The 17124-nt window shown below is 42.4% G+C and overlaps 1 protein-coding gene across 3 annotated transcripts in view; it reads left to right on the top strand.

The window, feature by feature from the left end:
• The window catches only part of LOC117751468 (apoptosis-stimulating of p53 protein 1-like), a 40520-nt gene that overhangs the window by 8376 nt on the left and 15020 nt on the right, over nt 1-17124 (top strand). Inside the window, exons 2-5 of one of the 3 annotated variants that reach the window (XM_034563352.1) lie at nt 1654-1801; nt 3452-3559; nt 5505-5566; nt 16216-16311. In XM_034563352.1, the coding sequence (XP_034419243.1) occupies nt 1654-1801; nt 3452-3559; nt 5505-5566; nt 16216-16311 (414 nt within the window). Of the gene's footprint in view, nt 1-1653; nt 1802-3451; nt 3560-5501; nt 5567-12316; nt 12619-16215; nt 16312-17124 lie in introns of those variants that run through there. The other 2 variants (XM_034563351.1, XM_034563353.1) reach the window with 2 other exon arrangements.

Below are 17124 nucleotides of genomic sequence, written 5' to 3'. Positions count from 1 at the left end.
GTGTGAATGCACTCCAGTGAAATGTAAAATGTGAGAGGGTGTCCAGTGCAGTGATCTTTTTAAATCTTGCTACTTATGTAGTTCTGTTCCGCAGAACAAAACGTTTCCCGAGTTTGAAACTATGGTTGGCAAATGTTAAGAAACTAGCAAGAGTACGCTAGAGTAAAAAAAAAGAAAAGTATCCAACCGGAAACAGCAATGGTTTTGATTGTATAAAACACCCTTTCATCTCTGGCAGCAGCCGTCCGGTGAAACAAATGCTGTTTCCTACCATGTAAAACAGAAACATTACAGCCCTCGGGCGACCTCGGTTAGCCACGCTTTAAACGATTTGTGGACTAGTAAAAGCCCTGCTGTGTCTGCTGGGTTTTTGCGTGTGTGTGTGTGTGTGTCTAATCCAAGCTTTAGAGAATGTGTGTCCACTCTGTTTGTCTGCATGCAAACAGAGATTACTTCACATGATCTAGGACAGGTGTATGGACTACTGTGGATTACTGTTCAGTGTATATTTAACATGTTTGAGAGGGAGGGGGAGGGAGAAAGGACCACATAGAGAGAGTAAAAGTGTATCTGTACGTGTGCCTGGCTGCTCCTATCCCAGATTACCCTAAATTTATTTTTCAACTGCCGACTGACTATCTGACATGACATCACGAGTGACACTGGCGATGACGTCACTGGCGATAACACAGGATGTCCTTTTTCTGATTACTGTTTTAATCTCGTGGTTGCAGAATTCTCAGGATTTGATAACGCAATGATTTCAGAGGGGATCACATTACTACCAAGCTGATACTTTGAAGTCATATATTGCTTTTTTCGGATATATATCGAAAATGATAAACCAAACGTACAGCTTTATTGTAATAACATTGTCCTACGCTGTATTATTCTCAACTAAATACATTTAAGACTTGGATTAACTGGATTTCTGAACTGTACGGACTAAATATGGAGAGACAAAATCCATCACATTTTAATTGTATTAAATTTAGAGCAGGTTAAACCTTTGCCCTTAACCCTCTGTGTCCGTGTGTATCCAAGCAGCTATTGATAGGTATTTAAAGTCATGATCGATGTGTTGTTCAGTCCGATGGATGGCTGCATCTTGTTACCAGCTGCTGTCATTGGTCTGCTTCTTTCACCTTCCCAGAGATCTTCTCACCACGTTACAATAACATGCTGTATTCTTGATGTCTTGAAGATTTAATTGGATTCAAATTCACATCTGCAGCTCAGGTTTCTTTTTCTGCTTTCCAGGCCAAGTTGCCTTAAACCTCCTGGATTTAAAAGAGCCACTCCAGATTGGATTGAATGCAGTTTCTCTTGGTCCATGTGTGTATTGGAAACCCTCCGCATTCACACTCTGTTTGTTCACGCGTCTTCAACTGTCCGCAGACAGGGTTTATTTGAGCTAATCTTGAAGCGTTCAGCTGGGTTTTCCACTTCAAGGTTGCTTCTTATTGCTGAAATAAGAATATGGCTGAGTAATGTATCTGTAGTTATCATTGACGATGTGTTGATAAGCCAAGTTATTTAATTATGTGATTCCAATCAGTAACCAATGAGAAATATGTCATCCATCGGGTCCGTGTTCCCGAAAAGGTGAGGTGGTAAACGTTAAGATGTTTCACTTTGTTTCCGTGGTTACAGGTGATCCTGACCGTTTACCTCAATGACACCCAGCAAATGCTAACTGAGGTCCCAGTTACCCCGGCAACCAGAGTGATTGACGTTGTCGAATACTGCAAAGAAGCCGGGGAGGGGGAGTGTCACCTCGCTGAAGTATGGAATGGGCATGGTGAGTCCACCCGTGCATTCATATACACCCTTCTGTACATCGACATATGTCAGATTAGTCAAATGTGGACCTTTTGAATGTTTCTAAAACAATCAAACTAAGCCAGGAATGACGGACAAGAATAATTAAGAGAGGTAAAATATGGTCTTCAGAAAGACTCCGTCTATGCAGACGATAAACTATTGTATATGAATTGTAGCATCAGCTTTCTGCAGCACATGAGCTCATCTGATACTTTACTGTAACATACTATTTATTAGTATAGCTACGCAACAAGTCGCCAACAGACTGCTAGTCGATAATTAGAAGAATTAAACTGATATGACGCTAATCTTGTTGTCTTGAGTCCTTTTGTAGAACATTGATATCGGGAAGCATGAATGAGTGAAGCTCTATTAAATAAGTATGGTGATGATAATAATTGTTGTTGTTGTTTTGCTGTTTTCATAGTAGTAAGACCCGTATTTATATACAAACAGCGTTCATCACAATGTCGATTACTAATATAATTACTATTGACATCCTGTTGACCGTCTTTTTAGAGCATTCAAGTTTGTATATGATTATAATCTGGAATTAGATGACAGAAGATAATCACAGTGTGCCTTTGGCCTAGATCGTCTGCTTTTGAAGCCGACTGTAAACAAAGTCACCTCGAGAAATCAATAGAGTGCAGACTGTATACCGCACGCCATTGTAAAGGTGAATAGACCGGTCCGTCTCATGCAAACACTGGAAGCCACTGTGTCTATTAAAGCGTGGCCCACATTCAGTCAATCATAGTAGCGACCCGCACGACAACACAGTGTGTTTGTGCGGCCCTGTGGTGTGACCGAGCGGTCAGGAAGGCTATAAATGGCTCTAATATTATACTGTTTCTCAGAGGGTGACGCTGTGAAGCAGTACATAATAAATGGTGGCGTAAATTGTGTCGCCTGTGCAATGAGAGGCCATGCCTCAAGGCCACAACTGGCCACCACCGGTGTGCGTGTGTGTGTGTATTGTTAGCTATTTATTGATTTTGCTGTAAAAAATGCCACTGCTGGGTTTCATCTTTTCAGATTGTCTGCTTTCATCATTAAAATAATAATTACAGATAATTGAAGAGTTTGAGTTATAGATAAAGAATAAACAATACAAGTCATTTTTTTGTGAAGTGGTTTAAACCCTTGAAGAGATTTGCATCATGGAGTAAGCTTTTAAGAATAGGTAGACATTATTTTAAGCATTTAATGCTTAATATCCGGTTCCCTTTTTAGTTTTTATCTAAGCTGAAATAAACGATGGTTCACGAGTCAAATATTAAAACCCAAAGACTTTTATACACATTTTCACAAGTTCGCTGGACATATTTGGCATCTTTTGGAACTTTTGGATCTACAATTGTATGAAAAAAAAACAAGTCTCTGATGAGAATAATAATTAATTATTATTTATATTATTTAAATAACTTTACATGTGTTTTTTAATTGTAAATGTGAAAATGTGCTGATAAATAGAACTTCATATTAAAGTATGTAATGGGCATATACATAATATATATATATATATATATATATATATATATATATATATATATATATATATATATATATATACCTGTAGACTCTGCAATAACCTGCTGATTGTTTTCTCTCTATCTCTTCTCAGAGCGAGTTCTCCCTCAGGAGGTGTTATTGTTGGATCTACTCCAGCAGTGGGGAGCCAGAAGGCCGGAGGTCAGCTTCTACCTCCGACACTGCCCCTCCTGGACACAAGGTACAGCAAAACAAACGCACACACACACACACACACACACACAATTCTACCCAGATGTCTCATATGAAAATATTCGCTGACTCAGCTACAGCTTACAAATAGATTATTTTGTTCCCAGTATTGAGCACCATGAACTCAAATGTAGAAATCTCGCAAACACGGAGAGCCAGTGGTGTGTATTTAGAGGTGAGGTCAGGGGCTCGGTCAGTAATTAGCCAGGTAAGATGATTAGTGTTACATAACATGAACAGGGTAAACCTGAGGACGGGGGGTGGGGGGGAGGGCGGGCAGAGACAAGACCAGACAGCTCACTATAGATTCAGCATTAAGCTTTGATGCTAAACCAAAATAGTCGCGATGAATCTCTTTTAAACATATACAGCTATACAACCTCACCACCTGCTGGTCTGCCCCCCCCCCCCCCCACCTCTCAATTCATTAAAAACACAATCACCATTCATTAGAATCCCATCATTATCATATGCTTGTGAGCTGTGAAGTGTATTGCGAAAAATAAATGAATCACAACATTATTTTGGCCAGATTTGTTTTCAACCCATCTGAGTCAAAGAGTCCGTTTAGGTTTCCCCACGTGTGTTTTGATTGTTTGTAATAATATCTGAGCTTTAGTGGCTGCATCTAAACGCAATTTTGCTTTTTCTCGTTCCCATCGAACGGTCTGTTGACGATGAGCAGACTTTCGGCAGGTTTTTCCGATCCCTGTAATTTCTCACAGTTCGCGTGCGAGCAGATCTGTAATAGGTTTAGGAGCAGCAGTGTGAGATCGAGGTCAAAAGATAAAAAACTAAAGAAAAAGCAGCTGTGGAGAGAAGATACTGCTTTTTCCCCGTTTCCAGCACCAGACTGTAACGCAGATGTGCTTTTGATATGAATGTTTATTATTCAACACGCAACAGTCGATGGCAGGTTGATGGCCGCCCTCCCCTGCGTGAGCCAAACGGTCCTTACAGTCTGCTGCCAACTGTTTCCTCACCCATTCTCATAAAATAACTTTCTTAAACTAGCCAACTGCTCTCCGTGGAGCGGAGCAACACATTTCCGTAATGCACTTGCCTTCAACCCGGCTAATTTAACATCATCTGCCCTCTGTGGCTTATCGAAAGGGGCCTGTGGCGAGTTTGCACCTCCCACACAGGGACACCGCCTGCCTCACCTTCCAGATAATCAGCGAAATGTTCGTATTAGGAAGGAACAGCGGTAATTAATCAGGCAGAAGTGAATCTCGACTAATGATGCTGTACTTCTACCTGTTTGCATACATTACTTTAGATTATTAGCATATTATTTTAACAATACCTTCTCTGTTGAATATACTCATCAACTGAATGCAAATCATGTTTTGAGTTCTTTATTGATTGTGAGATACTAATTCGTCAGCTCAATTAATGCGCTGACTGCTCTATTGACTGGAGGTGAAACTTGGAGCTGGCTGGGATTAGCCCACATTAGGCCTGTCTGGTCTTAGTAGAATTAATAGGAATGATGCTATTTATAGATTACTCACAGAGAGGAAGATGGAGCTGGGTACAAATAAGATGGGGGAGACTTCAACTTTTGTTTACCATTCAAAATTTAATGTGGTTTAGTCTTCATCCAGTGGCACGACATAGTTGTTGTGTGATAAACATAAATAACCGCTCTTATTGCAACACCTTATCCTCTTTGTTTCAGGCAAGTTGCCAACAACTTTCGCTGCATCCTTAAGAGAGGCTGAATATAAATAAGGACACACACCCACACACACACAGTAATGTGTACACAGCACCAGAATACACTGTAGTACACTAAGACAAGAAGTGACTGATGGGGAAAAATATCAAAATATGTTCCATTTATCTTTAAAAGACCACAAGGCTCAACTCACCCTTACCTTGTATCAATATTTCATGCTTGGACTTTCTTGTCATTGTTCATTTATAAGCAGGAAGTCCGCAGCCTTTGGAGCAGAGCTGGACTACAGAATCAACAGAGAGTGCTAATGACAAGGTGGGTGGAGACGCACACACACACACACACACATGCATACACGCACGCACGCAAGCACAAACACACACACACACACACCCACACACATGCTGGGCTGAGGGTGCAGGACAGGCCGTGTTATGCATCTCTAATAAACTCAACCTCAACATCCAGGTTCTATTGTGCATTGTGTATAAAAAGATCTCTACACTGCAACCTGGTAAAGACCTGTACCCAAATGTGATAAAAATACGCATATATAGACACAATTACCATAATATATATATTATATATATATATATATATATATATATATATATATATACACACATATATATATATATATATATATATATATATATATATATATACAGGTATGTATTATATATGTATATATATGTGTATATACATATATATGTATTTATGTTTATATATATGTACATATATTTAGAGCACGAGAAAAATCAGATTTACCAAATACTGTTCTCTAAACCTTAACGTCCATTATCTTTAGCCTTCAAAGTACAATATGTATTAAACCCTCTTTCACTTATGTTAAACCTATTGCCTACACAAGTCCTCTTAAAGCTGCACATACAAATACTCTTTAACCTTTTAAGCCCCAAGCTATTTTCTAGGTTTCTGCTCGAAATATCATACCCAAACTAAAAAGGGTGTATCTCTGCAACCACAAAGGCTATTTGAATAATGCTGGTGTTATAATAAAGGCAACACATGTGGGCTTCTGTTCAGATGTGTACATATTAGTATATATGTTACTGGTTAAGAGTAAATAAAGATGAAAGTTGAATTAACAGGTTCGCCTAGAAGAAAAAGCACTTTCAGGACGATTATCTCTTTGAATGATGCACAGAAACAGAAAAGCACATCAGAAATCATATATATGTGATCAGTCTCTCTGCAAAGTTTGACTATGAAAAAGTAAAGCAGAACAAAGTTAGAGAGGTTTTAGTACAGATAAATTAGGCGAATGGGCATTTGGGCAATTTGAATTTTCTCATGTACCAAACCATATATTTCACTTTTATATTACTTATGGTGTTCAATACATCCAAATATAGCAGTTTTTGTTGATTAGAAGAAGAAAAATGAATTTAAAAACAAAGAGCAAAAAATAAGCAACATTTATGGCTGTAAGCGCTAAATCGATTCATGTTGCTGTGTTCTTTGGCTCATATCTCAGATATGCTTTGAAATGACATTTAGAATCTGTGTTAAATCCTCTTGCTTTTTGCTATCTGGCTTTTTCTGATAGCACCGAGCTACGGGATTCTAGTTCCGGAAACGTGCTGAGTAGGCTGACTCCTGACAAAATGATGATTATGATATTTTCATAATTCTTTCAGTTGGTCTTTGAGTTTTGTGGAAATGGCTTACTGAGTCTTGTAGCCCAAGTTCTCTTGTTTAATTTGATGTACAACATCAATATAGTTGCTCATGTTTATTGTAAGGTTTTACACAGTCTAACTATGATGTGTAAATAGGCGTCCAATTGGGCACCATGGGGCTTACAAGAATAGTTTAGCTTAGCATAGCTTAGCATAAAGACTGGAAACTGGGGTAAACAGCTAGCCTAGCTCTGTCCAAATGTAAAAAAAAAACTCAGCTGTTAATCCACTATAATATAACCTGGTGCTTGTGATTTTTGGCGGACTTCAAATATTAAGTGTCCCGAGCTTAATGTTAGAGAGAGCTTGGATCTTAAGTGTTCTTAAACTCGGCTCATTTAATGCAGGGAATGTCATTCCAACGTTTAAAAGGTTGTTGCGTGCGTGTGTGAGTATCCGCATGTATACAGGGCAATGCATGTGCACGCCTGTTTGTATGTGTAGTCTAGCGGATTAGCCCACGGATTAGTGACAGTGATGATTATAGTTCTCTACCAGTACGAGGCAACACAAACACACACACACGTGGTACACAATATTATATACACATAGAGTATAATTACTGTCATCACAGACGGAGAGACAATAAATAAAATAGAAATTAGCCGTTTGTCCCTAGCTTGGCTATTTGCCGTTAGCTAACTGTGTTTTGTTTTGCTAGCTTTATCCTGTTATCTTCCCTGCACAATAATGAGTCATGTGGTAAAAAGAGCAGCTGACCTCACGCTGGCAGCTTTTTATTCGTCACTAACGGCTATTTTCAACCATGGCAGCTATTGTATTCCACCCCAGACGAGACTGTTTTTGTGCACGTTGGTTCGGCCTCGGTTAGCCAGTCACCGACCGTGTTGGCGCGTATCTGTGCTGGTCAGTCTGCGGGTTATTCAGCCAGTGGGTATGTGTCAGTCAGTCAGTGAAGGTAGGATTAGCTTGGTCCCATGACATAACCAGGCTAAGAGGATTGTTAGCTAGCCAAACAGCTCCTCCCTCTCCTCTTCCTCTCACCTCGTGCACTCCTTTACGGTCGCCTTGAGGTATCCGTCTTCCTTCGTCCTCTGCCTTTAAACATTTGGTTGAAAGCCCAAACACAGAGTTTTAGACAAGACAGCAGCGTTGCGGGTGAGTTCTGGAAATGTGTTTCCCTTCTGTTGGTGTGTATATGTGTGTGTAGGTGTGTCTGTGTGTGTGTGTGTCTACCCACCTTCCACTTTCTTCTCCCATCAGCTTGTCGTACATAAGTGAATGCTTGACAAACAGGAAGTAGGAGTGAATTTAAAGGTGACTTTTTGTGTGTGTAAGTGGGCCTTACTTTTCCCCCTTCTTAAGTTTTTCAAAGTTGTTCTCTCACTTTGTTCACGATCCAACCTACACGACTGCACAACACACACATTGGCAGACGAGGCAGTTTGTCTGTGTGTCAGTGCTTTTCTCTGTGTGTGTGTGTGTGTGTGTGTGTGTGTGTTTGTGTCACACAATCAGAGCACAGTGTGTGTTTAGGTCAGTGTGGTTTGAGCTGGACGCTATGTGCAGGCGAGGTGTGGCATCTTTTAGTCATTTGACAGCGTTATTTTCTCTGCGCGTGTGTGTTTCTTTCTGGATGCATGACCCCAAGTCAGAGTGGGACACTTGGCTATATATATAATCATATCCAAAAGCTCTCACTGATGCTGACTAAGGCAGTTTGGCACGAAGTACAGCTGACCTGAGTGTCTCTCTCAACACACACACACACACACACACACACACTAACGCACACACACAGACAGATGATGTTTCCTCCCACAGTATGATGTCAACATGACAGTGATGACAAGTGTGTGTGTGAGAAGAAGCATATTGTTAAAGGTTACCACAGTTTGAAATGTGTTATCCATCGCTCACCTCAGCACTAATGGCATTACTCATTGCAGCAGAATGTATTTTCAATATCACTTACACGAATGCAGTAAATTCAGGACGAGGCAGTCGTCCCTCCTTTCTGTAAACGGGAAACCAGGCTATGTCATTGTTTTATTCAAACAGGTAGCAGGGATACTTGTTCTAGCGCTCGTGTTCTTAAACCCCGCCCCCGAAGTCAGAACGAAAACAGGAGACTGCCGCGTGTTTTGAGTTAACACGCGTTCAAACGGACAAACTGGATCAAGACTCTTGATCCGACCCCTTGTAACTCTACCCCGCGCAGCTGCGCGTGAGGGCACTGCTGAGGGATATATCGAGGCGTCAGGTGTGATTTGTGTGTGTGTGGATGCTCTCGACGAAACGCACATGTCAGGGGTCGTGTTGATGCAGATCAAGATGAATGCTTTCACTGTATGTCATCGCTAGAAAGGCCTCTGTAGGTTATGCGATAGTCTGGGCTCAGGGACTCGGATCCCTAGATGTGACTAAAGTTCACTTTGCTCATGCTGTGATGGCGGTTTGACGTTATTCATACATCCAGAACATTTAAAATCATGCCGTAGTTGTTGGAAAGTCCCCGTTTGGATGAACTCGGTGGGATCGTGTTGCGAGCACAACCCCTGATTTAAGTAAACATCTCTTAAAACCAGCAAGTCGCCTTGTTTTTCTTTCCTAAATCCTGCTGACGGTCTACACCTCTCTGCCCAGGGAGGAAACACCAGCAGGCCGCCCCGCTGTGTGAACCTTTGGGTCACCAGTGCGGTTCTGACAACAAGAGCTTCCTCGTTTGGTTCGGCCGAGGGCTGCAGGAACGTCTGAAGGCTGTTATCGCAGATTAGGATGAATATTTTTACTGGAGGCGTACAGCAGATGGGAAGGGGATGGGTTTCATTACTGGAGGGACGTGTGATCAGAACAACGTGTCTGTGTTTGTCTGTGTGGGTGTGTGCGTGTGTGTGTGAGTGTGTGTGCGTGCATGTGTGTCTGTCTCGTATATGTGCATACACACTGTTTGGAAATGTAATACTCGCACACTGAGAAGGTCAAAAAATCCCCATGTGCTTCAGATTATATCCGTGAATTCAACATACATAACGGACCACAAAAGACCAGCCAACAGCTGCAACACGAGAGGGGGTCGTGGTGACCATTACAATGGAGTTGTTCTGAGCGATTGCCGTCAGTGCACGAGGATCGCTCGTCACAGTTCTCACGACTTGATAATCTATTGACACATATACGGTGGCCAGTATTTGCATTTAACATTGAAGCACCAAGCAGGACTTCCTAAGCCAAACTCATGAGTTGTCCTTACTTTGCGTTCATCCCGTATAAACCCCTCGCAGCGAGTCTCTCTGCATGCTGAATGCATGGCATCGGTCCCGCTATGATACAGAGGAAACAGTGTGGAGGGACGTTTCTGTGTCACGTGGTCTGTTCCTGACACAGTGAGAATTTGCAACTGGCAAAGCCTGTAAGTACCAGTGTTGCCGGCCCAGTCAGAGCCTTGAGTCTGCCCCAGTTATCACAAAAGTAGCCCGTTTTTATTTTTCCTTTGGATTGGAGAGGAGTTTGTATTTATAAAATACCATATCTGTGGGATATAATGATACACATGCCCATTTGTCACTGTGTCACTAGACAACACACGTATGGCCATAATCGGGTATGCTGTGTGGTTGCAAGAAATCTGGAGCCTCCAAGACATCTTTTCTGTGGCTGAATAATATGGGTGCTATAAAAACCACAGCAGTGTTCAGAGGACGTGTTCGCTTGGGTCTTCTGTTTTAAAAGAGTGCACTTTGTGGTTTGGGAAAACTCAAAGAGAGTTATTGTGTTTAAAAAGTAAGTTATCCAAGTAAATCAATCGAAAGTCTCGGGTAACATTGTGTCAAACACTGAAACAGTCGTTTGCATGATCCAGTGGAAGCTTTTATGAGGATTAATCCCAGTAGGCCGAGCCCACCCAAGTCAGTGCCCGCTTCATGCCTCTTCTTCTTTTTTTTAAAGTTGCGGCCGATTGGACAGCAGCAATGGTGTCCTTTACGATCTCGATGCCGACTGGCTCGGAGTAATGGCTGACATTCACATTAACATTTAATTAAGGAGAACTCACCAAGGAGCCCAAATGATCACAAGTCGCCCGGAGTCATCTGTATCAATCCGATCAAATAAGAGTTTGAACTTTTAAAGAAGATTTTCCAATCTGGCTAAGCTCTGCCAAGGTCTCATAGTGTTTCACATGTATGCAAGAAATATGAAATATGAAGTCCAGCTTTTGAGCCATTAGATTAATGAAATGCTTACATCCCGCTGTGAAACCAGTTAAGCGCCCAAACAAGTTACAAGTAAGTCTGGCAGAAGCGACTAAATAGGCTTCCTGAAGACACGCCCATAACACGTCGTAATTGCGAATATAAAATGTGCAAAGTCATACCTCATCAATATGAAGGTTTTTCACAGATTGCTGCACCCGGAACAGCAGCACTTGCAAAAAATTATAGTCTGCTTTCAGTGCTGGATGTGTGTGTCTCTGCATGTGTGTGTGTGTGTGTGTGTTTGAGACAGATGTGTGTCTGCTTCACAGAGTGAATACAAAATGTGTGACGCAGCAGTTAAGTCACATGCCACTGTGTATTTGTGTGTGTGTGTGTGTGTTTGTGTGTGTGTGCATGTGTGTGTGTGTGTGTGTCTATCTGTGTGAGACAGATGTGTGTCTGTTTCACAGAGTGAATACAAAAATGTGTGACGCAGCAGTCACATGACACTGTATTTGTGTGTGTGTGTGTGTGTGTGTGTGTGTGTTGCAGAGAACGAGACAGTGTAAAAAGACGAGGACAATATGTCGCTGCAGCAGTCAGCTATTATTCCACGGTGTGTCCGAGTGTAACACACATCTGGAGCATCTGGGAGGTTGAATGAGAGCAGCCACTGCCCTTATCAGGGCTGTGGTGCAGTGATTTCCCCTTCTGAGAGAAAGTAGGAGAAAGAAAGAGGGAGGTGTGAGGGGGGGCAGAGAAGGGGATGTCGCTGCAGCAAAAAGCCGCAGATGGATGACAAGGATGGAGAGATTGAGAGATGAAGGAATGCAGATTTAGAAAGAGGATTAAGAAGAGAGAAGGTGAAGGGGGGAGGCTCATACAGAAACATGATGAGAGGTGTAAGAAGGGACGAAGGTCTGGGAAGATGGAAGGATAGAAACAGAGTTTTAAAAAAGGGATGGGGTTATGACCCCCCCCCCCCCCCCCCTTAAACTCCCTCTCCTCTTTTTGTACTAGTTCAGGTGTACATGTATCTTTACTTTAGTAATTGAATGCAGTGTCACATTAGTGGGCTTTACGCGTCACATGAGAGCACACCAATGCTGGAGAGAGTTTGTATGAGAGAGAGAGGGAGGGAGGGAGGGAGAGAGAGAGAGAGAGAGAGGAAGAGGTGGGAGCATTGGGGCTGAGCGAGAGGGATAGAGAGAAAGAGATAGAGGGAGAGAGGGAGAGGGGGGGAGAGAGTGCGTCGTAAATCCCAGCACATCAGCGGCCGGACGAGAAGGGAAAGTTGTGATAAGGATCTCGCTCTCGTTCCTTCAGCCCGAGCTCCTCTGGCAGCGCTGGAAGTCACGAAAAAAACAACCCACGAAAGAAGGGGGTCCGCTGTGTCTCCGCAAGGATGGAGTGGAATGAGGTGGATTTGGTGCAGGAGTTTACTGTTGAAGGACAATGCAGCAAAATTAAAGTGCGCTCCTGCAGGATCACATGGGACAGCCTGCAGGTAAACACACACACAGCACACAGGGGGAGGCTGACAGAGGACCGCATGTTTACGTCAGCCCCCCCCCCCCCCGGAGGCGCTCGCGGCAGTGCAGTCCGCAGGGTGGTGTGTGTTGACAGCGTGCACGCGGCGGACTGAATGGCACCGTTGTTGTTTGGGCGTCCGGCTAAATTGTTAACTTTTTTTCTGTAGCTGTAGGATGCATTTCATCATTGGAGGGATTTAGGAAGACACACATGTCACACAGTGCTGACCAAACTGTTTGTGCAGTCAAGTGATCAACAACAAATCAACAACTCAGTGTGGCTTATTGTATCCACATATTCTTTTATTTTTTTGGTGATGATTTACAAGGGAGAACTGTGAAATGTTTTGAAAACTCAGAATCTGTTTACTCACTTTCTTTTAATGCATCTGGTGCAATTAAAGGGAAGCAAAAAGAAACACCACAATCATTTTTTTTATCTTACAAGCAACTAAATGTGAACTTGAGTCACTACTTTATTGTTGTAGTGTTGAAAATATGCACAATTCCCACATCCAGTCGCACACTATTTAATATTCTGCCAACTACTAGAGAAAACAAGTTGATTAGAACTATTCAGGTTTAAAAGTGTGATGTAATTATCAAATGTATATCCTCTCTTATATAGTTTTTCATTGTTGATTGTTCTGCTTGGGCAACAACACTTGTTTACCAATAAAGCGTATTGAATTGAATATGAATGCCACTGAATTCGTAGCTTTCCGATACTTCATTTGGAAAACCATCTTTCTAAATGTATTTCAATCAGGGAGAGACCAGTTATATAAAGAAAGGATGCATGTTATTGTTAACAGATGATATGAAATGATGAAGTCTCAGCGTCTTTGGCGCTTGGACTCTGCGGGGAGATTTGCAATTGAGGGCCGACGCCCCTGATCAGCAACGAGATAGACCCCCCCGTGGAGTCCAGACCTGGTGGTGGCTGATGAGTTGATGAATGATGAGTTGATGAAGCTGATGGATCCGTGGAGACTGGGCGGAGATGGGGAGGTGGAGGGGTGCGTAACAGCAGCATGAAAGAACTGAAGGTATTGAGACAGTCATATTTAAATGGGACAGCACCAAGATGATTGGCTAGCCGTGTCCTTGTGTCCGTGTGCTTATTGGATAGAGGGGATCAGCTGATCTGCGCAGCTGGTGTCATGATTGACGGTGCAGGACGATGACAGCAAGTAAACAATGCGTGAGCATGTGTGAGAAATGATTGGCAGGAATGTGAGGAATAGATGGCGGGCTGAGGGGTCTGGTCTTCCTGTCTGAACTTGCGCTAGAGCTCCATGTGGTATGTATTCCCCATAGTATACATAGTATATAAGTGTGTATAGTGGATAATGTGATTTTAGGCTTTGCAAATTCAGACAGGAAATGTAGTCCAGTATTATTGACTATATAAAAAAAATAAAGAATCAAGTATAGTAAAAATAAATAAGAAAAAAATCATTTCCTGTCCGCTAAATTCAAGTTTCAAGAATATTCAAACATCTGGGCAACTGAGGAGGATCTCAAATGTCTGTCCTACCAGCTTACCTGTGAACCAGATGTGTAGCTCCAAGACTCGGGAACTTTCATTTTTTTTATTTGAATTGGAAATATTTTGAAACTTCAAACTTGCCATCGAGACTTTTTTTGAAAGAGTTTTGGCCACATAAATTCACCCCAATGTTTTTCAAAATAAAACATGCTATTCAGTTAAAATTTCAGCTTTCAGTATTCCGTAGCATTCAATTTCCGCAATTACATATAAAACCCTTATCCAATTCTAATTATGATGTCCTTTATGCACTTCCATACATGTACATTCAGGTTTTATGATGATAGATGTTCAGGGAAAAGTTTATGTATCCCTGCATTGCCGCTCATCATGCTGCCGGAGTCTCCTTTAAGGTGAAACCAGAATGCTCTGGCAAGATACCAGTTTGTATCTGCAGACTCTTTCTCATGAACATAGGTGAGAATCTGCAGAATCCCACAGGTCAGCAGTAAGCTAATGACACGTGCCACCGCTGACTGGAAAAGCAGTGTATTGTGCACAGTGTCGTCGCCTAAAACATGATGCGGCCCCGCATGAAGTTGGAAATACTGTGCGTCTGCATTATGTTTTATGAGTCAATTAATTGAGTCAGCCTGGAGGCCGTGATAGCACCGTGTGGCTATCAGTGTCATTAATCACTGGCGCTGATTTTTGGCATATAGCGCTAATGCCGCCAGAGTTCAACTGTCCAAACCCACAAGCTGTTAAAGGCCAGTGGGTTTATTTAATGACGGTAATTGAGTTTGTCATCAGCTCCTCTGGCATCAAAGGCTCCACTGGTATATATATGAATACTTAAAAAAAAACATTTAACAAAATTGATCCTTTTGACTACAGGCCTCTCTAATTATCTGTTTCAGAGCAATGTTCAGAGCACACAGTTGACGTGACTACATTTATTTGATGAAAGCTCTTGCTTCACGGACAGTTCAAACAACCAAAAAAAGCAATTTCCTAATAACATATTCTCTAGGTGCTATAATCAATCAGTGTTCCTCGTCTGGATCGAGACAGAAATTAAAGTGTTAGGAACTACATCGTCACAGCTTTGGCCCCAGGCATGTTTAAGTAGGCCTGGGATGTAGTGGATACATACATTACGCAATAACCTATACTGATAATGTTACAACATACTGAGTCATTTGCTGTATTGTGTTCTACACCACATTTTGGCTTTATTTAATACCGTAGGAATAAAGCTGTCATGCGGCGCGCTGTGAGGTGTTACAACTATACAGTCACAGGTCTAAAAGAAGCTGTCCTCTGTTGGACGCGTGGAAACAGCCGATGTTTAGATAATCAATGCTCTGAAGCCGTTGAAATGTTATCCGACGTATTGACTATTAACACGGAGGAGAGTCATTTTTCAAGGCATGCTGAAAATGGACGCAACAGACAAGGTGCAGTGTGTGTGTGTGTGTGTGTGTGTGTGTGTGTGTGTGTGTGTGTGACCGTGCACAATAGCAGGATGTCACTGGGCAGAAACCTTCCGTTGTTGTCTCCAAAAGGCATTTCCCTCCCCACTCGCGTTGGCTTTTCTAAGTACGATCGCAGACGTGTTTGTCCCAGAAGAAACTTCACCAAGTGTTCTTCCCGGTTTCAATAGAACTCTCAAATGACCAGCGAGATTAGATTTATTTGTATTTTTTTCTGTGTCACGCCCCTGAAATGACCAGAGTGGATAGGATTTCCCACCCAAACCAAAACTGTAATTCTGTCACTCTGCCAAGGCCACCAGCTGCGGGCCTAATGACATTTCTGTAGCACACTGGAGGCGCTCTGTGACCTGAAATGCGAGGTGATCTATGTGCAGCTGTGGTCTAGCATTTATCTCCTGCCGCTGTTTGGAGTTTTCATCTCGCCAGTAACAGTCTTCAACTCAGTTATATGTGATCTATGCAAACAGGAATTAGAGATACACAGGGGGGGGGGGGGGACACAGCTTTTTCTGTGTGGTACACTGCATTAATATATGCTTGTGTTTGTGTTGTTTGTGTGTGTGTGTGTGTGTGTGGTGTAGGTTCCCCGTGTGGAGCTGACCCTCTCCGAGCTCCAGGAAATGGCCACAAGACAACAGCAACAAATAGAGGCTCAGCAACAGATGTTGGTCGCCAAGGTAACTTGTGCGCGCACACACACACACACACACACGCACACACACACACACACACACACACAAAAAACACAGAGACAGAGCTGTTAGATGGATTGCCTGTCACTGAGTGTAAGGTTATCTACTTGAGAGTTTGTCTGAAAAGGTCAGCTTTGAGGCACCATTCGGCCTTGTAGGAATCCGTGTGTGCAAGTGTGTGTGTGCATGCATGCATGCATGCATGCGTGCATGTGAGTGTGAGGATCTCAGGTCATACATCTTCCTTGGAAACAGGACATGTGATCAGGTCAGGGTTTAAGGACTGGCAGGAAAGAACAGCTCCATTTGAGCAAATAGAAAACCATTCAGCTTCAGGTTGTGTGTGTGTGTGTGTGTGTGTGTGTGTGTGTGTGTGTGTGTGTGTGTGTGTGTGTGTGTGTGTGTGTGTGTGTGTGTGAGACACCAATCATGGCCATTCCCACACTAGGAAGTGACCTTTGAGTTGACAGGAAATGAGGCCATCGGGGAAGCTGCTGGGAAGTTGAAGCAGAGTTCTACTCCAGAGACAAAAGGGGAAGCCAACAAAGCAATCGGATTCTTTTAAATTATTAAAAGTCTCTCAGTTCATTAGTCGAAGGTGAACTGGGATTTTTTTCAACAATGAATACTTACCCAATGTTGGGTATTTCAAGGCCAACAATGGTACTGACATTTTATTATTATTATTTGGCAACCGTAGGCTACTAAATGACAGCTATTAAGTGTGTCCTAAAGTGTTCTAGTATTCCCTTGTCCTACTGAATGGAAAGGGCTCCCAGCTGCCAGATCTGGCCTCGT

This window comes from Cyclopterus lumpus, chromosome 22, assembly GCF_009769545.1.
Source record: "Cyclopterus lumpus isolate fCycLum1 chromosome 22, fCycLum1.pri, whole genome shotgun sequence".
NCBI classification, from domain to species: domain Eukaryota; kingdom Metazoa; phylum Chordata; class Actinopteri; order Perciformes; family Cyclopteridae; genus Cyclopterus; species Cyclopterus lumpus.
Note: the sequence above shows the minus strand (reverse complement) of the source record. Positions and strands in the feature narration are given on the sequence as shown.